At 43.6% G+C, this 23,124-nt stretch overlaps 1 protein-coding gene and 2 long non-coding RNA genes across 6 annotated transcripts; 2 read left to right on the top strand and 1 right to left on the bottom strand.

The window, feature by feature from the left end:
- Positions 1-523: 523 nt before the first annotated feature.
- LOC309517861 lies at positions 524-7,909 on the bottom strand. 2 transcript variants are annotated; one of them, XR_014213293.1, is made up of 3 exons: positions 7,717-7,909; positions 3,841-4,006; positions 524-1,024 (listed from the first exon to the last, which is right to left on the bottom strand). It is a non-coding gene; the product is annotated as an uncharacterized lncRNA (long non-coding RNA). The 2 variants fall into 2 exon arrangements; XR_014213294.1 differs by lacking the exon at positions 7,717-7,909 and adding an exon at positions 5,458-5,740.
- KRT222 (keratin 222) lies at positions 3,622-19,412 on the top strand. Of its 3 annotated transcripts, none has more exons than XM_082197392.1 (6): positions 3,622-3,811; positions 11,562-11,690; positions 13,540-13,760; positions 14,527-14,606; positions 15,591-15,699; positions 17,001-19,412. In XM_082197392.1, exons 1-6 carry the CDS (start codon positions 3,716-3,718, stop codon positions 17,212-17,214), a joined length of 849 nt encoding a protein of 282 aa, XP_082053518.1. In that variant the 5' UTR covers positions 3,622-3,715; the 3' UTR covers positions 17,215-19,412. The 3 variants fall into 3 exon arrangements, with proteins under 3 accessions (XP_082053518.1, XP_082053516.1, XP_082053517.1); XM_082197390.1 differs by having other exon boundaries at positions 3,638-3,811; positions 14,527-14,558; XM_082197391.1 differs by lacking the exon at positions 3,622-3,811 and adding an exon at positions 5,784-5,898.
- On the top strand, positions 8,056-9,494 carry LOC309517885. The gene is made up of 2 exons (XR_014213327.1): positions 8,056-8,752; positions 8,999-9,494. It is a non-coding gene; the product is annotated as an uncharacterized lncRNA (long non-coding RNA).
- Positions 19,413-23,124: the final 3,712 nt, after the last annotated feature.

Here is a 23,124-nt window from a genome sequence, read left to right as displayed (position 1 = left end):
AGTATCACAGCCTCCAGCTGTGGCGGCAGAAGTATAGCCATCATGGCTAGGAGACGTTGACAGCCCTCCATGAATTTGTTTTAAAACCTCCTTTAAAACCATCTAGGTTGATGGCCATCATTGCCCCTTGTGGGAGCAACTTCCCTAGTTGAACTGTACACTGCATGAAGAAGTACTTTTTTAAATGTGCCCCCAAATCTTCCAACATTTAGCTTTGGTTCAACTCCCAGTGCGGGTGAAGCAGCCACGCTCCCCTAAATCTGCCTCTGCTGGCTGGGCGAATGGAGTCCAACAACCTATGGAGGGGCACAGATCTGCTCCAATTCCCAGTGGGGAGGAGTTGCAATGAACTGTGTGGCCACCCACTCCCCACCGGGGGCGGGGGACTTAGTCCCCCATTGCCCAGGGGATCCTGGCCACGTCAGAGCCCGGCCAGCCAATCCGCTGGCTGGGGGGGGCGTGGCAGGGACCATTTAATCTGCCTCTGCTGGCTGGGGCTAATGGAGTCCAACAACGTATGGAGAGCCACAGTTTATCCATCTCTGTTTAGAGAAGAATGTAAGAAAATCACTGCTGGAATAGACCACATGGCTGCCTAAGTGCAGAATCCTGGTCTCACAGTTTCCAACCAGATGCTTATGGGAACACAGGTCGTAGACCTCCACTCCCCCCTGCCCACTGTTGTTTTTTTTAAGCGTTTCAGGTTTTAAAATCAGCACAAAGCTAGGATTGAGTCCTTCAGTCTACAGCACCAGTATCTTTTGAGCTCAGATTCAAAGGAATATAGTGTCTGGATTTTTATTTAATACTATCTTGTTTGAACACGCACATCAACGTCAAGCACAATTTCCAGCAGCATTCACTTGGCAGAAGCTTTGATAAATCTTTGCCTGGGTGATGCTATTTCAAAGCGTCAAAACTTTGAACTGCAAAAATTGACTGATCCTTATCTGGACCAGCTGAGTTCACATAGGAGGCATCCATCGTTAGCATCCTGTTGTGACATCGAGGTATGTAATCGTACCTAGGGCTGAGGAAACACAAGGGTACTTGTCACAGCTTGAAGAAACAAGAGCACTGTGTACATCTACGCAGAGCTCAAGTGTAAGAGTATAGATGCAGTCAATTAAGGAGTTTGCTAGGCTGAGATGGATGAAAACACACAGATCGCTTAGGGGGACCAAAGAATTGGTGGTTTAAAGAGCCTGTTTTGCTCAGTTCCATGGTGCTTTGAATGTGAGCATCCTTGAGGATTTGGAATAAGCCAAAATGTGGGGTGTAAATAAAAATTAAAAAATATTCTAATCCAGTTAACATGTCAAACATGGAGTGAGGAAGATGTTGCTGGATTATAACTTCCAGTTGGAGCCTAAATTCCCTTCTTAAATTAATCTGGTGAATTCTCTTTGGGAAACATTAACGTAGATTTTTCTGCAGATCTTAATTTTCCTCTGGTATATTAATGTGGCCCCTCCACTGTTGTGGATAAAGTTGTGCTCTATCCAGGCTAGATTTTGCAACGTGTTGTGTACCAGACTATACTTAAAGGCAGTTCAGAAACTTCAGCTGCATCAATACACTGCAATCAGAAGGCTGGCTTAGAACCATCATTCTGACGATATCACATTGACATTAAAATAGTTACACTGGATTTCAGTGCCTTTCAAAGCATAAATCAGAGTGATTAACTTAACCTTCAAAGCTCCAGTGGGAACTTGTAGCTGGACTACAACTCCCATCATCCTTAACCTGTGTCTATTGCCAGCTGGGGCAAGAGGGATATGGCAACATCTGGAAGGTCACAGGGTCTCCATCATGCTCTAATGCAGGGTTTCCCAAAGTTGGGTCTCCAGTTGTTTTTCTGACTACAGCTCCCATCATCCCTTAACTAGCAGGACCAGTGGTCAGGAACAATGGGACTTGTAGTCCAAAAACAGGGGAACGACCCAAGTTTGGGAAACCCTGCTCTAATGGGTTAGGACTTGAATACATGAATGCCTGTCTTCAGCCCAAATATCTCCATTAAAAGGAATTACCATATTTTTCCGTGTATAAGACTATATTTTCTCCCATTTTTTTCAACTTTAAAATTGGGGGTCATCTTATACATGGATAGTATATATGGGAGACGGGCAACTGATGGAATCTCCAAAAATAGGGGGCATGTTGTACATGGAAAAATATGGTATTCAGATGCCCCCACCAGGTGGATTCAAATGTATGGCGACCAGGGTGAGGGAGTACTGGCCCCCAATTTGTATGATGCCCTTGTAAGACAACTAAGGGACGCACCAATTCCTGCATCATTTTTCTTGGAGACTTTTAATAATTCTTAAGTTTTGTAATTCTATGTTTTTACTTCCACTGTTTGGAAGGTTGAATTGAAACTGAAATTATTGGTCACACTTAATTTCTGAGCCTGTTCGGTATAGAAAATAAATAAATAAATAAGATATCTAAGCCATTATTTCATCACTCTGCTACATTTTATCATTTCATTGTAGGCCTATTATTTTGGTATGTTCCCTTGAATATCGATAAAGAAAAGCAACTCATAAATATTTTGAATAAATAAATAAAACCCCAGTGCCAATAAAATCCCAGAGCTGAACTGAGGCATGAGGAAATTTGCTGATTCAAAACAAAATGTTGAAAATGAACTCTTTAAACCTATTGTGTTAGGTATGTGGGTTGCTTTGCTTCCAGAGAAATGTTTGTAGGATGTTGCATTATGTATTTAGCTTTCTTGGCTTCCAAAGAAAAGTGTGTAGGATGTTCGAGTTTCAACATCCCATATTCAACTTATTTATCATTCCTCATGAGGCCTTAAGGGCACAAAGTGTTAGATCATTTAGCTGCAGGAAAGCCAAGGCAATTATAAAGCAATTCACAATATAGTGATCTGGCGTAAACAAGTAATACCGTCATTTAACATCATTAATATAGTTTGTTTGTTTGTTTGTTTATCTGTCTATCAAATTTAACTATATGCCACCCTCCCAAGCATAGCCCACAGAGGGGCAAGCATATCTGTAATAAAAATAAAATAAAAACTTGTTTAAAACATTTTTAAAACATCAAAAAACAAAGAAACAATAAAACATGTAACCAATCAGGCCTTTGGCTGATTCTACAGCTTTTGAATGTGTCTGTGAGAAAGGGTGTATGTGTGTTATTGCTTTGCTGTTTTGCTTTCGCTATTTCCTAGCAGTTCGAAAGTGCAAGTAGATAAATAGGTACCACTCTGGCGGGAAGGTAAACGGCTGCTCTGCTGTGGTTCACCAAAAGCAGCCTATTCATGCTGGCCACATGACCCAGAAGGTGTATGCTGGCTCCCTCGGCCAATAAAGCGAGATGAGCGCCACAACCCCAGAGTCAGCCACAACTGGACCTAATGGTCAGGGGTCCCTTTACCCTTTACCTTTATCCTGTATTTTATTCTGTTAAACGCCCTGCGATCTTAGGATGAAGGGTGGTATATATAAATCTAATAAATCAAATAAATCAAAAACAAATGGCCATTCTTCAATGCTGCTAAGAGAATAGAACTCTGCTGCTTTAAAAAAAAAATCAGTGTTTTCCTCCCTCCTCTCTCTCTCCCTCTCCCTCTGTGTTCTCACTCTTACTGCAGGCTGAGAATGCTTTGCTGCTGCTGCTGCAGGCTTCTCGCCCTATCCATAAGGTTGAGTTAGCCAAGGTGGAGGATGGGAGCAGCATGGAACTGTCCCAGCTCCTCAATGAGATCAGGGCAAACTATGAAACGCTCATCACCAGAAGTCAGATAGAGACCATCCTCTCAGCAGGGACCCAGGTAATGATTATATACAGAAAGGCACCTACCCGAATAAGGAGGCAATCCAATGTGTACTCAGTTCCTCTCTCAGCCTCTGTGAGGTACAGTATTTTCTTTTCCAATGCAGCCTTTTATTGGGGAAAGGGAATCGCGGTGTGTGTGTGTTATTCCGTTCTTTCTCCTCTCATACTGCAGTATATCTAGCCCGAAAAACTGCGGGGAAATACATGAAGGTATAAGAGTCGTGTCACCTTGCATCTATCTGTTTATGTAAATAGGATGGCAAAGGTTTTTGTGATTCCCACCCCCTCACCCCAAATGAAATAGTACTCTTGGCTCATTTTGAGATGATTCTTTTTTTGTTGGGGGGGGGGGGATAAAGTAGGCATCCTTTAGCAGTTGTGTATAGGAGCCATTTTAAGGTGGGTTAAGATTTCTAGCCACTTTTAAGGTTGTGGAAGCCTGTTCTTTAACCCTCGGGGTAATATTTACGGTGTCCCCCCCAGAAACGAGTGCCGTAGTGTTTTGCAATGCCTTGCCTTGTTCCAGCTCTCGTATTTATTAAAGGTTATCCGGTCACAATGACACCACTAGACATCCACACAGAAATAAACATCTGTGAATCACAGCTGGACAATTAGTCTGAGTACCGCAACACATCATAAACCAAGATATGTAAGCTAGTTGCAGGCTGATTTTATCACCCTGCTACACTTTAAATATGGTTATTTCTGAATGTATGGTCCTATTATTATCTCACGGCAGGCTTGCTTCTGGTGTAAGATGATACTACTTGTATGTTCCAGCAGCTTTCAAATCCTGTCCCAAGAGGCTGGGATGGGTTACAACAACTTGTCCTCACAGCAGCCTGCTAGGTTAGGCCCAGAGGCACTGACATGCCTGTCCAGAGAGTTTCTCGGCAGAGCAGCAACTTGAACCTGGGTTCCCCACATCTCAATGCACCCAGCTGCTCTGTGCAACATGTATGTGAACCACTGATAGCAACATATGTTGTTGAAAACAAGGGACCCCTGACCACTAGGTACAGTCGTGGCTGACTCTGGGGTTGCAGCGTACAGCTTCCGGGTCATGTGGCCAGCATGACTAACCCACTTCTGGCGAACCAGAGCAGCACACGGAAATGCCGTTTACCTTCCCACCGGAGCGGTACCTATTTATCTACTTGCACTTTTGACATGCTTTCGGACTGCTAGGTTGGCAGGAGCAGGGACCGAGCAATGGAAGCTCACCCCATCGCAGGGATTCGAACCACCGACCCTCTGATCGGCAAGTCCTAGGCTTTGTGGTTTAACCCACAGCACCACCCGCGTCCTGAAATACCTATATACCATACCTATATACCAATGGTCCTGGGTCAACAGAAAAGCTGTAGGATAGGGCAGGGGTGAGGAACTTTCTTCAGGCCTCATACCCCCCAACTGTCCTCATAATTCTGCATCACTATCACTGCTGGGGAGAGGCTATTGTTGGTTTTGCATGTTAAGATTTTTATTAAAGTTTTTCAGGATGCAGACAACCCCTCCCCGTGCAAAGCCCAGCTAGCTCCAGTGCCCACCCTTGACCCCATAACCTCCTTGCCCCCACACCCCTCAACTCCAGCCCCCCACAGGCCTGTCTTCATCCTGCCAGCCACACACACACACCCAGCGCGTGTTCCTGCCCATGGTCTCCTCTAGCCGCCACTTTCTCTTCAGACCTGACCTGGCTCACTTTCTCCTTCTTGTTTTTATTTGGCCTGGTCAACTGGATGGGGACCCACCAGGCTGGAGAGTCGCAGCCTCCCACAATGGGGACGGGGACGTCAGTGTCCCCGTTGCCTCGCTCCCCCTTCTCCTTCTCTACCCGCTACTTGTGCTGCTGATACTCTGCTGGCTGGCCGCTCTAGCTCCCTCGCTCGAACCCGGTGCAAGACTCTTCCTCCCCCCCCAACCCACCTACTACAACTCCCAGGAACAGCAGCAAAGGAGGTGACAGAAGAGGAGGTCTCAGTCGGCAACTCTCTCATCCCTGCTTCCCCCAGCGTGAAGCCATTTCTGATTAGTGCACTTCAACAAAGATGGGGATTTCGGATTCTGTGTGAGAAAGTGAGAAGCCACAATGGCTTAAGGGTTTTCATGATGGTCCCGGCATTTTAAGAATAAGAATAAGAATAAGAATAAGAATATCTTTATTGTCATTTTATTTTATTTTATTTATTTATTTTCAGGGCAGTTGGAGGCTATGAGGCCACATTCACTTGTGATCAACCTTCGGGGGGTGAGTGGTGCATGCCAGTGAGTCCTTTATCTCTCTCACATGAAATAGCTGAGGAAAGAAGTTTGAGTACAGTGAGAAGGGAGAGACCCTGAAAGGAGTCAAAGTGGCTGTTTTAAAGCATCCCAGCTTCACTCAAACCTCTGCTGATGTTTAAAACTGCCATTTTCCTCTCAGAGTTGCTCCTCGCTTGCTTTACTGACTGCAACACGACCTGTTGTTTAAAACGGCCACCTTTTTTTTCCTCACAACGCTACCACCTTCTCACTGTACTTAAACTTCTTCCTCTTTCATTCCTCAGCTACCTCATGTGAGAGAGACCAAGGAAGGAGAGGTCTCAAATATTCCATTGTAGTGTCACACACTGTATTTCACTCCTGGTGCCATGTGTTGTCTTCAGCATAAAGTTCCAGATTCCGTGTAATAATTTAGAACAGATATTTTATTAATAAGCCATATATGTCCATAAGCCATCAGCTGAACTTAACCTTCCCTAACTGAACAAGCTAACTGACAGCCTTGCTCTTAATAATCTATTTAACTTAAAAGATATAGTACCGTGCGTTTCACAATGGTTCACACGCAAAAGGGGCTGTTATTATAGGAGAGAGGATAAGTTGTGGAAAAGGGGTGGTCCGTGTTCAAGGTCGAGTTGAGGAGGGAAAGGGAGTGAAGGTGAAAATGGGGGTGTAAAGGGAGCTGCAAAAAAAAAGGAGGGAGAAGGAGGCATGGGAAGGGGGTGAGCATGAAAGCTGAGGCATGAAGTGTCCGCAGAACAGGAGGGAAAAGTAGCTTCATAATCGGATGGAAGGTGGCAAGGGTGCTAAGGCATTGCAATGTGTGGAAGAAGAAAGATGCATGGGTTTCCCATGAGGGTGGTTTGTGAGCAAGGGTTAGAGGCACAAAAAGAGGAGCAGGAGGAGGCATGGACATGAAGGTGAAGGTGAAGGTGAAAAGAGGTGCAAAGCAGGGCTACAGAATAAAGGGGAGAAGTGCCTTCAGAAATGGAACTGGAGAGGTGAAAAGTGAGCTTAATAGTTGCATGAGATGGAAAGGGGATTAATGGAAAGGGGAGAATGGCAGGCCTTGGGGGGGGGGGAGGTTGGCAAGTGTAGCCCCTAGTAAAGAACCGTAAGAAGGGACAGCAACTGGAGCCTTGGAGTTGCCCAACAGCATCAAACTGAACAAACATACAGGTCACATTCACCCTCATATCATATTTCATGTTTCTGCCTGGATTGCAAGTATTTTTGTTTTTCTAAATGTGAACCTATATGTATACATATTAATTAGCTGCATATGCAAATTCCATGCATATATTTGACCTCTGTTGTAAGGATGTACTTCTTGCTGCTGCTGCTGCTGCTGCTGCTGCTGCTTCTTCTTCTTCTTCTTCTTCTTCTTCTTCTTCTTCTTCTTCTTCTTCTTCTTCTGGAAATGCATAAATAACCATCCTAAAGCATGAATTTCTTCTGCATATACAATTAACAGCACAAACCAGGCCTTAGATGACGTCCGCCATGCCTACAGTCACTCCCCTGTTATTTGGGGATGTGTCAAGCAAAGGCAATTTGTCATCTGGTAATGACAGAGTACATGCATTTCTTCAGAAGGAACAAAGCTAGGTACTGTATTTGTAAAAATATTACCTCAGAAGTATGTGTCAGTAGAAATCCACAACTTATGTCTGAACTAGTTGCCGGCGATTATTTTCTAGCAGCCAGATGAGAAGTCAAATTCCAATATGATGCTTCAGCAGTGTTTATGCATTTTCAAACAGGTATCAGATCCATCGGGCTGAATAAAATTATATAGCCCAGGCTTTATCTGGGTTAATAAATACATGAAATTATTATTAGGGGTTTTTTGTTGTTGTTTTTAAACCCATTTAATCTGTGATCCATTTTGCGGCTTTCAGACCATCCTTTTCTTTCTTGTTTTTAAGGCTAACCTTTTTTGTCCTACATATATATTATGTATTCTCATTAAAGACTCAAATATTATATATTGTTCACATGTTCTAGTACAAATGGGGGGGTGGCTTTTGGCCAGGGGACTATTTTAATTCCCTGCCAATAAATGTAATTACAAAAATGAAGACAGAATGACAAGTTTTTCCAGAAGCACCTTGCGGGGGGAAGAAGCAACATGAGCTTTCTGAATGTCAGATGATGCCTAGTCACTGTTGAAGTGGAGCCATCAAGCATCCTTATCTGGGGTTAATTGTGCAAAGTACCTATTATCCCCCAAAGCCTCTGTAGTGCTATCATATCTGTCTACTATTGCTTCAGAATTGCTGCCTCCAGAATTGTCCCATAGTACCAAGGGCGCGTCTCATGCGGGGTGGGGCAACCGGGTACACCTGTCCTGAGCCTCAGAGGGCTAAGTTGGCCTGGGTGGGTGTGCGCCAGGGGCCTGCTGAACTTACGCCATCATGCCAAGAATGTCCCATGCCTCCCATGTCCTCAGACAAGCTCTGCACATGCCTGGCCCCATATATATATATGATTTCTTGACCAGTGGGCTGTATTTTGTCAGGACTGACCCTCTCTGCAACAACACACCCACTGCATCACATTCCTCCTGTGTAGGTGCATGCCCAGTACTATTAAGGACAGAAAGGCAGTATACAAATGATTTTTTTTTAAAGTAAATACTATCTGGACCGCTATGATGTCACCAAATGTCTCACAGTTCTGTTGTTAAAATAAAAAAATTCCTTCCAGTAGCACCTTAAAGACCAACTAAGTTAGTTCTTGGTATGAGCTTTCGTGTGCATGCACACTTCTTCAGATACACTGAAACAGAAGTTGCCAGATCCTTCTATATAGTGAGAAGGTGGGGAGGGGTATTACTCAGAAGGGTGGTGGGAATGGGAGATTGGCAGATAGCTGAGATGAGCCTGTTGACGACTCTTAACGACTGCAATAGGTCTTACAGTTCTGTTGTTGGAAGACTTCCCTGCGCTGGCTTAACTCCAATAGGTAGATGAAGAAATGTGAGGTGTTGAAATTACCATATTTCCTTGAATGTAATCCACACTTTTTTTGGCCAAATTCTGCCGTGAACATTAGGGTGTGCAATAGATTTGACGGTGCATTAGATTTGATTGCAAACTTGCTTGGATGGGGTGATCAAGTTCTGCTGAGTCCGCTTTTTTTCCTTTGGGCACCATGAAAAAAGACGAGCTCTTGCTAACTGGGAGGTCCGGTCGCTCTTTGCCACTCCACTGCCACCACTGCCATCCTTGCCACAGGAGGGGGAGAGCCACGTGGGTCAGCAGAAGCCTCTGGAGCCGGGTGAAGTGAGTCGGGGGCTCAGTGAGCATCACGGGAGTTTGCTTGTACAAACACACTGCCTTTCCCCTCGCCCCGCTCAGCACGCAAGCCGCTGATTCAAGATCGCCCCGTCCTGGTCCCCCCCCCCCCACCGAACAAGGACTTGGCCTTACTGGTGAACAAGGTGAATGTTGCAGGAACTGGCCTTGTCATGCGAAAAGGAGTCTGGCTGCAGGCACAGTAGCCCATTTGCGCTGGGACGGTATTTGAGACGGAAAATGGCGGCTCTCAGGAGAGAAGATTGAACAGGCCTTGGGAGTGCACTTTTTGCCAATGCACATTACATTTGCAAGCAAATACCTTTTTGGGTTTCAAGGTTTTGAAAACTAGGGTGTGCATGAGATTTGAATAAATATAGTACGCAGGTTAGCAGATTATTCATGTTGTCTGACCGAGTAGTGTTTCTGAATTATGGTCTTAATGAGCACTCTGGGATTCAAACTATTTGCCTCCCCCCCCCCTCAGTTATATCCAAGCAACTGACTCATAGACACCTTGACTGTATTTTGAACTTTCTCAAGAAGCTTAAGTGATTCCTTAAGTCAGTGAGTCCTTAACAGTGTATTTCTGCATCCTAGAATTTTCTGGGAAGCCCTTAGAACTTCCCCCTAATTCCCATTGGAACAAAGCCAAAGTACCATACTTTTCCATGTATAAGACTATTTTTCTTTCTTTAAAAATCATACTTAAAAGTGGGGGTTGTCTTAGACATGGGTAATGCATAGGGTGGACGTTTGATTGGTTGCTGCATCAATGGGTGGTGTTGATTGGCTGACGCTCCAGCAGTTGGGCTGGTGATTGGTTACAGACACTTCAGGTTACAGACGCTTCAGGTTACAGACTCCGCTAACCCAGAAATAGTACCTCAGGTTAAGAACTTTGCTTCAGGATGAGAACAGAAATCGCACGGCGGCAGCGCGGTGGCAGCAGGAGGCCCCATTAGCTAAAGTGATACCTCAGGTTAAGAACAGTTTCAGGTTAAGAACGGACCTCCAGAACGAATTAAGTTCTTAACCCGAGGTACCACGGTACTGTATATGGATGACATTTTATAAATAAGCAAACAATATTGTGGAGTAACCTCTGGAGTTGTGCCAATGTATCCTTTGAAACATGCCAAGTCCCTCAACGGGAATTGTGCAATGAGTTCTTCTTGGGTCTTCTTTGAGCTTCAGTGTGTCTGTCTTGGCACATATCAGGTTGAGCTGCATGAAGCCATCTTGGTTTAAGCACTGGTACTAAAGATCCTGTGGTGAATGAAACCTGGCCTTGTAGCAGCTGCTGAGTTCTTCAAATCCTATCCACAGGAGCCACCATTAAATACAAGAGCAACATCAGCCTTTCTGATGTGTTGGCGACCTAGTACTTGCTGCAGATTGTATGCAGGCAGAACATTCTCTCCCACCCCAATGTTAAGCCTGAAGTTAGGAGAAACCCATGAAACGCCATGGCCCAGAGCAATCAGCATTCTGATCACCCTGAAACACTGCATCTATCAAGGATGATGATGGCTGTAGCCTAACAATACCTGAAGAAACACAGGTTTCCCATCCCTGCAATAAAGAATAGTGGTGGGGGTCGCTTTGCAGTCATCCATAAATTCATCTTAATGTTTTGGTATGTAAGGTAGACGGCACACACTCACAGAGCTCTACAGCCCATCTTGTTATATCTAACAGTGTTTCCCAGACTTGGGTCTCCAGCTGCTTTTGGACTACAGTTCCCATCATCCCTGGCCACCAGTCTCGCTAGTGAGGGATTATGGGAGTTGTAGTCCAAAAACAGCCGGAGACCCAAGTTTGGGAAACTCTGCTCTAGCATTTTGTTCTCAGTTTGTAGGCAGCAAGTCCCTTCTGATACCATGTCCTGTGCTCAAAGTGGGGTGAGGTGGGTTAGAACATATGCCATTTCTTTTCAGACAGACCTATGACCACCCCGTCCATTTTATTTATTTTTGCTTTTGCTCCCACTGTGAAATCATTCAGCTCCCTTCAGAACCATCTTGTTTCAATGATAGTATAATAAAACGAAGAAGACTTGAATTGTGCACCGGGTGTGCTTTGTTTCAGGAACCTAAGATTCATTTACACAGCCAAATTTGAAAATTTCAGTGTGGGGCATCTTGCACTGATGTGGCCAATGCTTCCTCTTTGCAGCTAGAAGAAGCCACTAGTGAAAGAATGAGCAAAGACGAGGAAGCGCTAAAAGCAGCCAGGGCAGAGCTAAATGAAGCAAGACGCCAGTGGCACCATATGCAGATGGAAATTGATTCTCTCCATGCTGTGGTAAGTCTGATTGAGCAGCTGGGCTGTCTGTGCAGAGAGGAGGTGAAATTGCTTGCTGTTTTCCCTTGGGCTCACAGTATCCAAGTTAACTTTACAGACCCCATTTTTCAGGGACATCCCTGATTTAGAGAAGTCGGTTTCTGATTTGATCCTGGAATGTCCCACTTTTCCTTAGGATGTCCCTATTTTCATTGGAGAAATGTTGGAGGGTATGGAGTTATCCGACCTCCGAGCCGTCTGAAGGCAATCCTGTATAGGGAAGTGTTTTTTAATGTTTTATTATGTTTTGATATATGTTGTAAGCTTCCCAGAGTGGCTGGGGCAGCCCGGTAAGATGTGTGGGGTATAAATAGTAAAATTATCATCATGGAGTGGGACGTCCCTATTTTCATTGGAGAAATCTTGGAGGGTATGGCTTTATCTTTACCATTCCCAGCACTGTAGGCTAGGTCTGAGGTGAGCCTGGAATAAGACAGGAGTCAGGAAGAACAAAGGCAGCAAAAAGGGTCAAACAATAAGCTAGAAGTCAGGACCAGTTTACTTCATGGCTAGATCATAGTTTACTGTATCAAGAACTCATATAGGGTGCTCCTGCCAGGCAACCCCAGTAGTTCAGTCTGCTGCTGCATCTCTCTTCCGACTTTTATTCCTGATTTGTTGCTGCCTCCTTAGTCTACGGTGCCTACTACTTGTGATAAGTTCTATTTTCTTGTCACCTAGATTGTGAAAAGGATGGCCTGGGAGGAGATTGGCAAGGGAAAGGTCACATGGAGAAATGGGAAATGGAACCCATAATCCTCTATTGTTATCAGACAGCAACAGCAGCATTGTGGGAAAGGGAAACAATATTGTGGGATCTCCATAGTCAAATCCATTAGGACAGGCATAGGCAAACTCGGCCCTCCAGATGTTTTGGAACTACAACTCCCATCATCCCTAGCCAACAGGACCAGTGGTCAGGGGTGATGGGAGTTGTAGTCTCGAAACATCTGGAGGGCCGAGTTTGCCTATGCCTGCACTAGGACATGGGTGACTTCCCACAGCAAGCATGGCCTTGTGCCATGCCCCTAGGGCAGCCATTTTGTGATTGGCGCCCACAGTACTTTCTCAAAATTCAAAATGTTTCCACTGGACGCTGAAGGTTGGCAATTCCTGCATTAATAGATCTGATCCCTGTAGCCAAATATCTGCAATCAACCCTGATTGAATTTAACTACAGTGGAACCCCAGTTTTTGAATGTAATCCGTTCTGGAAGACCGTTTGACTTCCAAAACATTCGAAAACTGAAAACTCAATCACTGGCGGAGGAAGAGGAGTGTGGAGGGAACGCACCACCCCTGGCAGCGCAATCCCAGTGGGATGCCATCACGGCTTCCCCCCGCCCATGCTGGGTGCCACGCCCCCTCAGGCGGCATGCCACGCCTCCAGGACATGCGCCAGCCACGCCCCCACCTGCTCTCCACCCCCCCAGTGCCGGAGCATGAAGCTCCGCCAGTGAACTAATAGGGAAGCCTCAATACAATAGGGAAACTCAAAACGTAGCACGTTCAGCTTCTGAAAATAGTTCAAAAACCAGAACAGTTACTTCCAGGTTTTCAGTGTTCAAAAACTGAAACCTTCGCCTTCCGAGACGATCGAAAACCAAGGTTCCACTGTTTTATATTGCTCAGAATATAAAGGTTTGTGACAAATACTGATTTTATTAGTTTGAATTTAATTTAAAATGTAAAGTTGATTGTGTATGTGTGTTTTTTAAAAGTTATTTATCCCCTCCCTTGTTTTTTTTTAATGGTCCTGGGCTTTTTAGAAGTACATTCAGGAACTGAAACCAGTAATCTAATTTAACAGGGAAAGGGCCTGGAAAATTCCCTGCGCACCACAGAACAGCGGTACCAGACACAACTGAAGCAACTGGAAGCAGAAATTGAAGGCCTGGAGAGAGAGCTACACAAAGTGCGGCAAGGGATTGAAAAGCAGCTGCAGCAACACGAAATATTACTAAACACTAAGATGAGGCTTGAGCAAGAAATAGCTACGTACCGCAGTCTGCTGGAAAGGGAGGAGAAAAGGTACCCACATACAGGGTTGGGCAATAGGTAGATCAAAATCTGCTGCTATTTCACAGTCAATCAATAAGTGTTCCCAATTCTGAATTGTTCAAAAGCAGCAGCAGTTAAAAACCTAAATCAGGTTGATCCAATGTATGTTTGCAGGGAAACCAGGAAGCTCTTGTATGAAAGGACTTTTGAGCTCAGTTCTGTTACTGAAAGCAGATTCCTGGATTTAATTTGTGCTCTGCCCCTTTATTCCAAGTGTACGTCAGCACAACAACCCCCCAACTATTATTATAGTTGGTGGATTGGTGGATATCGAAACCTGATATCCACCAACAAAACAAAAAATACAGTGGTGCCCCGCAAGACGAATGCCTCGCAAGACGGAAAACTCGCTAGACGAAAGAGTTTTCCGTTTTGGAGGTGCTTTGCAAAACAAATCTCCTATGGGCTTGCTTCGCAAGACGAAAATGTCTTGCGAGTTCCTGCGGGGGTTTTTTCCTCCCCCCCCCTTTTTTCTAAGCCGCTAAGCCACTTATCAGCTGATTTGATAAGCCGCTAAAAGCCGCTAATAGCGCTAATCCGCTAATCCGTCAATGGGCTTGCTTCGCAAGACGAAAAAAACGCTAGACGAAGAGAATCACAGAACGGATTCTTTTCGTCTTGCGAGGCACCACTGTATCCAGCAAGCCTGAAGTCTGGCAGCCTCCTATTTAGAAGACTATAACCATAAGCAGGCCCATTCTACATTCTTACACTTTCTTCCTCTTTTTCTTTCAAGGTTTCATCGTTCTGCGTGCCAAGACAGAAAAGGCGACAAAAAGCGCACCACTAGCCAAATAGCGTTTATCTTACCTTCATGTAGGTTTTCTTAAGACCTGGAATTAACATAAAAAGACAGCTCACCATTTAGGCAAAGCTGAATGTGAATCAGAACTTGTAGGAGTTTAACAAAATAACTCACTGGGAAATAAGAGGCAACTCTGTAATTTTGGAAACTTCAAATGGGCAGAATAGGTTGGGCTAGGTGATCACAATGTGTGGCACCTATTCTGAACCATTTGCTTTGGTTATCGGTGGGTTCCCAGGCTCATCTCAAAGTGATGGTGTTGACCTTTAAAAACCTGTTTATTTCAGGCCACTCCCCAACCCCCAACCCCTAATTTGGGGCTCTATTTCATGGGCCAATTAAAAATATGTAGCTTTGTACTGTTATTTAGATTGCCTGGTGTTGCTTTGAATTGTATTGCATTTTCAGGATACGTAAGCCGTTTTGTGTGAGCTATGCAGGGCATAACTAACACGCTATACAGTCGTACCTTGGTTTTCAAACAGCTTAGTTGTCAAACGTTTTGGGTCCCAGACGCCGTCAACTCAGAAGTGACTGTTCTGGTTTGCGAACTATTTTTGGAAGCCAAACCTCCAACGGGGCTTCCCCAGCTTCCGAATGGCTGCAGGAGCTGCCTGCAGCCAATCAGGAGCCGCGCTTTGGTTTCCAAACGTTTTGGAAGTCGAACGGACCTCCGGAATGGATTCCATTCGACTTCCAAGGTATGACTCTATAGCAATTCACACAGTGGTTTGTTTGTTTGTTTGTTTGTTTGTTTGTTACAACCATGTTCAGGCTGCCCCTTCTAATCCCTCATTTGGCTCCTTGGACTACACAAGAAATTCCTTACAAACACATAACCTCCTCTTCTCCGAACACCGCACATCCCCTTATGATCAACTAATTACAGTTTCTCATTTTCTAATTGGACCGGAAAAAAGTCATATATGGTTACTGATGCCTGTTCCTGCATAACAGTGAAAATTGCATTTTCTTTTCTGTTTTAATTTATACAGCAAGTGAGCTAAAGGCGCACGAGATTGAAAAAGTGGAAATACTGACAAAGCAAGCAGTCTTAAATGGAAATGTCGCAAAAGAGAGCGCAGAGGCTTGTGGAACAATACAGTAAGTGAAACTGAACAGCGCAGAGCGCTTACAAGCAATAAGGAAATGTTCTCTGAGGCGGGTTGAGCTTAGGACCTTTGGGGGGGGGCAACTAATACTACCACCTCCATTCACAAGAGACAAAATCCGCCAGAAAAATATCCTGCAGAAGTTAAACTCAGTGAGTGGGAAATGCGCAAGGCATTGGCAATGCGAAACATTTGCCAGTTAAAGTAGCAACATCACCTTGCTTCATAGTAGGGATGCTTCTGATCAAGCACTCTGTATCATCTTGTTTTCAGACAACATAGGGGTACCCAATGCGGATGGCTTAAGGTCCACTGTGGGTTGGTTTTGGATTATTGGTTGTGGTTTGTTTGAGAGAAGCAAACCACAGTACGCAGTCTGCATGACAACCAAACCCAGTTATAGTGGTTTGTTTCTCCCATAGCTATTGGAAAGGAACAAGGCAAGTGAAAATCGCAGATTCACAGTAAACCATTAACTAACCTGATGTTTACCAAGAAACTAGGCCAATGAGTGATGGACTATTTATTCAGATGTCTCACTGTGTTCAATAGCAGTCTACATCCATACCATACCATACCATACCATACCATACCATACCATACCATACCATACCATACCATACCATAAATTCAGAACACATTTAAAGCCCATCACACACACACACCCCGCCAAAATCCCAGGAACTGTAGTTTACCTCCTTAGAGCTACAGTTCCCAGTATTCTTTGGGGGGAACCACATGTTTTAAATGTGCTTTAAATTTTTAGTGTTGATGTGTCATGTATATAGGACTGGAGCCCAAATGTTAAAAGGCATTCACAGAGGCATATAGCGAACATTAATTAGTACAAAACAAAAGCAACCATTGGTACTAAAGGCAGCCTAAAAACTCAGTGCAGATCCTTAAATCGGTGTTGCTTAGTTCAAAAGAATTTCTCTCCACCCCCAGTCCTGAAGAAGGTTGTGAGAGCAGATTTCCATGGGTATCTTTCTTTCCATAGTATGAAATCCTGGTTGATCATTTTTCTAGGGCAGCACTTCTGTTTGGCAAAAGTTCATGTGTAGCAAATTGGGCCCCTTTTATTTTACAAGTAAAAAACTGCAGAAAGGTTGCAACTTGCCATCATGTTTCCTGAGGGATACAGATTTTAAAACCAGCCCCCATATTTCAGCTGACTAAACAAAAACTCCGTGTGTGGTCGGGTCATGCCATTTCCCATCACTTTGTGAAATCCTAGCTTGAAGGTCTGTTCCACACTCATTCATCAGTATAATGTTTAATTTATTGTTTCAGGACAGAGAAAGTAGATGAAGTGATTAAAGAATGGGAAGGCTCTTTCTTTAAAGACAACCCTCGCTTAAGGAAAAAATCAGTTTCTTTGCGGTTTGATCTCCACTTGGCAGCCACAGATGAAGGTTGTTTACAGACTAAACAGAAAGGCTTGCCTGATATCGAAGTGCGATTGGTAATGAGGCGGTCTTGCAGTATCCCATCCATCAAAACCTAAATCTGCATCACACTTACCCAAAGATTATTCATGGATGGGTTTCAGAAATAAATGGCAGTATGGACCTAGGTGGACCACATGATTGTCTCCTGTCTGTCAATACTAGGAGTATATTCTTTCAGCTAATATATATTCCTATAATCCTGTAATTATTTTGAAGATGGCTCATGCGTCTATATGAGAGGAAGTTACGGGAATCCTGACAAACAGAATTCCTGTTAGTTAAAACACCTGATGAAATACCTCTCCCGCCTTTATTTTCCTCCAGAGAAGAATTATTTATTTTTATAATTTTCATCAGTTCAGTGTTTAATGGGTTCAAAGACTTGTCTCTGCAGAACTAAACATCTACATTTGAAAGGACTTCCTCTGCCACAGGATTATAAGTGATTATAACTTGTCTGTAGTCATTTTTATCTCCGTCATTTTATATATTTTCACCAACACCCCTTAGTCACGGTTACCTCCCAAGAACTGGTAATACAAAAGCTTCAAGAGGGCAAATAGGCCTCAAGCCATTTAATTCCAAAGTAGTACAATTAACACTCACTGTGAAACTCACTGCCCTTGTTCTGTCAGAATGGGTAGATAATTTTTCACTTACCTGAGATTCTATATTCCACCATAGCTGGATTTCTTCCAACAGATAAACCATGAAAATATTTCCTGGAGTTAGTTTAAAATCTGATTTAAGCCATACCTTGCCACCGATAATGGCATTGGTACTCTTATGGACTTTTGTGAGGTTAAGCTCAGATGAGGCGGCAACTGAGGCAATAATAATTTCCCCACTAGAAACATGTTCAAACTGCCTCTGACCGCTGCCTCCCATTGCTCAGTCCCTACTGGCCAAAGTGGCTTGCTTCCGATCGGCTCAAGTCTTTCCTAGTGTGCCCAAGCCACCAGAGAGATACCCTAATGGGCAAGGTTCTTGTTGAAAACATGAGAATACAGCCATCAGAAAGCTATTTGAGCTATCCATTGCATGGGCCATATAAATTATTTTTGAGTACAGTACGTTTCTTGCTGGCCTTTCACTGTGACTTGGAATTTTAGCAAGTGAAAGACTTCCTTGAAAGGAATGGACAGTTCCAGTACTGGGTTATTGGTTTTTTCCAGACCAGACATTTATTTCATACATGTTTTATTACTTTTCTTCTTCGCACCAAAAGACGCTATGCAGGTAAAATGTTTTCTGTATCAATTTTGCAAATTCCTGCCAGCTCATGAATGGTGTATATTTTCTTGTTGTCTCGATAGCTTGAAATCATGATTTTGTGCCCCACATTGGGCACAAAAGCTTCCTTCATTGCAGGGGGTTGGACTAGATGACCCCCATGGCCCCTTCCAACTCTGCAATTCTGCAGCTCTGTGAAATCACGACTTCCTTGAACCCAGTGGCAAAACTCTTGATTTCAATACATCCAGGGCTTCAGCTGCTATGTTGTAGTTATTACAGTAGCAGGGATGAAGGTATCTTAAGTATAACAGTCACTTTATGATCTACGTGCCTATATTATTCTTATTCTTATTTAATTTATTATTTGTGTTTCGTCCTAAGCTCCCAGGGCAGGTTGCAACATCACGACACAATATTAAAAACTGTTTCAAACAATTTAACCATTGCAGAAATAAGGTGAGTCCTTAAAATAAACATCTCAAAAGCCAGGGCAAAGAGGTACAACTAGCATTTGCTAGAAGCTGTATAAAGAAGGTGCCAGACACAAGGAGTTTCGCAATTTAGGTCACAGCTGCCCCTGATCATCTGAAGGTGGAAGAAATACCAAGATGGCTGCCTCTGCCAGTCTTAGCACCCAAGGGAGTCTCTAGGTATTTGGGGAAAGAGACATTTAGGGCTTTGCACACTAATATGCACACCTTGAACTGGGCCTGGAAACCATGTGGTCTGTCGTCATCGTATTAACAACTGGAGGTATCTGCTTCACAGTCAATCAAATGATTCTAAAAAGGGCTACAAGCTTGAAGCCAACCTTGTGCTCAAATCTCACATGAATGATGACGTTAAGCCAAAAAGCTGGAATCCTGGCCCTGGTACTCCATCATCCCATTTCAGCTATAGAAGCTCTGCACACAAGGTTATAAGCAAAAACAAAAAAGAATGATAATGGATTTTAACGGCTTTTAAAATGTATTGCCTGGTGAATTCGGCTCTTGGCTACAAAAGTTCACGCTACAGTGGTGCCCCGCAAGACGAATGCCTCGCAAGACGAAAAACTCACTAGACGAAAGGGTTTTGCGGTTTTTGAGCTGCTTCACAAGACGAATTTCCCTATGGGCTTGCTTCGCAAGATGAAAACATCTTGCAAGTTTGTTTCCTTTTTCTTAACACCATTAATACAGTTGCAACTTGACTTCGAGGAGCAACTCATAGAACGTGGTGTGGTAGCCTTTTCTGAGGTTTTTGAAGCTTTTCCAAAACTTTTCCGACACCGTGCTTCGCAAGACGAAAAATTCGCTAGACGAAAAAACTCGCGGAACGAATTAATTTCATCTTGCGAGGCACCACGGTACAATAAACAAGCCATTAAAGGGCCACCATGTGTCCTCGTCTTGCTTCAAAAGCTACACTGGCCAGAATTTTAGAGGGATATTTCAAGGTGGCTTTCTTCCACTTTTTATGTCATATTAACTTCCCAAAGCGGCATATTCCAGACTGAGGTTACAATTCTACACACATGCACACGGAGGAGCAAACCTTCATGAACTCCGTGAGGCTTACTTCTAAGTAGACATGTCTAAGGTTGCCCTGTAAATACCATTCCTGGCATCACCTCACTTGTGAAAGCATTCATTTCCATGTAAATCAGGGTGGGGAGTTTGTGTGGCATTACCTAACAATAATTCCCAGCACCCCTTTACCACTGGCCATGCTGGCTGGGAGTGATGGGAACGCCATTAGACCAATTTCTATTACACATTACATGAAGCAGAATGGCAAAATACCCGAACCTAGAGATCATGGTTATCCTTAGACCAGGATCCAAATGATAGCACAGCTAAGGAGACTTTAGACAAGTGTTCCTTGAAGAGATAAGTGTTCACTGAGCTAACGGAGAATGCCTACTTTTAAAACTGAGTTTCAAAATCTGACATATGAGAGGACTGTGGTTCAAAGATGGAGAAGAAAAATATTCCTGGGTGCATAGTGGTCTTTGATCATACCTAAAATAAGCATTTGGGTCCTGGCCATAGTCCCTTTTTATCGTAATGCTTGCTTATTTACCAGGAAAGAGCAGTATTTTTTTTCTTCACTTACCTAGGATAGCATAACTTTTCTTGAAAAAAGGTGAAGGAAAAGGCATGGTTCAAACCCGTAACCTCCTATATTCCTAGCAGACACCCGAGAGATTCATAATATTTTTCTGTCGAAGCAGAGGTATGTCATGTGTATTCTTACTGCCATGGAAACTCAAAACAGCATCTTAGATAAGGCTAAGTTTCTTTCATTACTGCAGACTTCAAACTATTTTGTTGTTAGAAAGCTAAAAAAAAACCTAATCCTGAAGAGGCATTTAAGTAAAACAATAACTGTGACCTTATGATGAAATTAGGTTGTGTGTGTTTTTAAGATTTCGAGGGCACTGCAGAGTGTCAAGATATCTTTGAGGATCCAGTTCAGTGTCTTCTTTATGTAGGTCTTCATCTGTAGCATGTAATTTTACTGGAGTGTCAACAGTTGCCTTATTACATACGGCATGCAAAGGCGGGGGAAATGACACAGCAAGTGTCAATGCTCCATTTAATTAACTTCCAACTTTTAGCAACATACAAAGCAAGCATTTCTACTGCTGGTTCTTGTGCTAGATCTTAAAATAAGTATGTCAGCTGTTAATGTTTAATCTTCATAAATTCTGACCTAGAATTGTTAATATTTGTTTACTTGGCATTATGAATGTAAAACTGATTTATTAATTGCCCTGTGCGCCTTTTTCTCCTCTCTCTCTCTCTCTTTCTCTTTTTTTGTTTTTGTTTTTGGTTGATACTTAATTTGTACTTTTTACACTTGAATTTCAAAAAGGAGACTTAAAACTAATTTTTGAGCATTAAAAAACAAGATGGGGATATGAATTTACCAAAGTAAATGATACCATGATGATACAGATAATAAAACTGAGCCTGGCAAATCTTCTTTTCTTCTTCTTCTTTGGCGATCACTCGTAGCCGAGTAAGATTGTGTTCCATAAACACGGTTTTAACAATGAGTCCATAAGTGACTGTGGAGGCCAATTCTGGATCCACACGTCCTTCCACAGTGGGGACATCGGTTGTGGACATCATGGTATGGATTTGCCAGGCATGCCTTCCTCTTAGCACGTTTCTCCCTTGCATCCTGAGCTCGAGTGTCTTCAAAGCCCATGGCACCTTTGGTAAAGGCTGTTCTCCAACTAGAGCACTTGCAGGCCAGTGTTTCCCAGTTGTCAGTGTTTATACTACATTTTCTTATTTTTGCCTTGAGAGAGTCTTTAAACCTCTTTTGTTGACCACCAGCATTACATTTTCCATTTTTAAGTTTGGAATAGAGTAGTTGCTTTGGAAGACGATCATCAGGCATCCGCACAACATGACCAGTCCAATGAAGCTGATGTTGAAGAATCATTGCTTCAACACTGGTGATCTTTGCTTCTTCCAGTACAATTATATTAGTTCACCTGTCCTCCCAAGTGATGCGTAAAATTTTTTGGAGACACCGTTGATGGAATCTTTTGAGGAGTTGGGAGATGGTATTTATAAGTGGTCTGTGTTTCACAAGCATATAGTAAGGTTGGTAGTACAATAGCTTTGTAAACAAGCATTTTGGTTTCCCTGCGAATGTCCCAGTCCTCACTCTGCACTTCAATCGGGAGAAAGCTGCACTCAGGCAATGCTGGATTTCGGCATCAATGTTCGCCCTTGTGGAAAGATAACTGCCTAGTTAGGAGGAGTGATCAACATTTTAAAACATTACACCATTGAGTTGGATTTGTGGCGCTGAAGAAGGGTTATTCTGTACTTGTTGGAGCTGGAGTTGGTTTTTGGGATGTTGAGTGATAAGGCAAGCTTTTCATAAGCTTCTGCAAAGATATTTAGGATGGTTTGGAGGTCATCCTCTGAGCTTGCGCATACTACGTTGTCATCAGCATACTGAAGCTCTATGACGGAAGTTACGGTAACCTTCCTCTTTGCTTTCAGCCTGCTCAGATTGAAGAGCTTTCCATCTGTTCGATATATGATTTCTACTCCGGTGGAGAGTTTCCCTTCGACAAAGTGTAGGATCATGGCAATGAAAATAATGAGCCTGGCAAATATAAACTCAGTGTCATGCGGATCTTCCCAACACAGCGGTCGATGGTTACTCTTCACATTCGAGGGTCAACCATTGTAGATGCTGAGTCACATTAAGTTTATTTCTGAAATATATTGGTTGCCCTTCCAACAATTCAGCACGTCTTGTAATAAAATAGCAAAAAATAAAGGCAGTAAAAATAAACTTGCAGAAACAGCAGAACCCAGCCTTTCCAAATAAAAAGACTTTCATGTGCCAGCACAAACTATGCAATGAGGGAGTAAGTCTGATCTCGGGGGGGGGGGGGGAGAGAGGCAAAGCTTCCCAGAGTGGAGGCCACTCAGTGAAGCTTAGTCCATTATGGCAAATGGGGCATTGCCGCACCAACTTCAGTCTGCTGTCAGCCTTGTTACTTACAACAAATCAGGAGGTGGCTGTACTAGTCACTGACTGTGGATCCACCTGCCTGCTTTCAGCGCCACCAGTCACCATCGGCACCAGCCACCACTGGTGCCACTGCAGCAAAGGCCCTGCACTGCACCCTATCAGGCAATCTACTAATAGTAAATGGTGGAACGTGGGCTCAGAAGAAGGCTGTTTCTCCAAAATGGCTGTTTTTGTTGTTA

Source organism: Podarcis vaucheri, assembly GCF_965113315.1.
Source record: "Podarcis vaucheri genome assembly, chromosome: 13".
NCBI classification, from domain to species: Eukaryota; Metazoa; Chordata; class Lepidosauria; order Squamata; family Lacertidae; genus Podarcis; species Podarcis vaucheri.
Note: the sequence above shows the minus strand (reverse complement) of the source record. Positions and strands in the feature narration are given on the sequence as shown.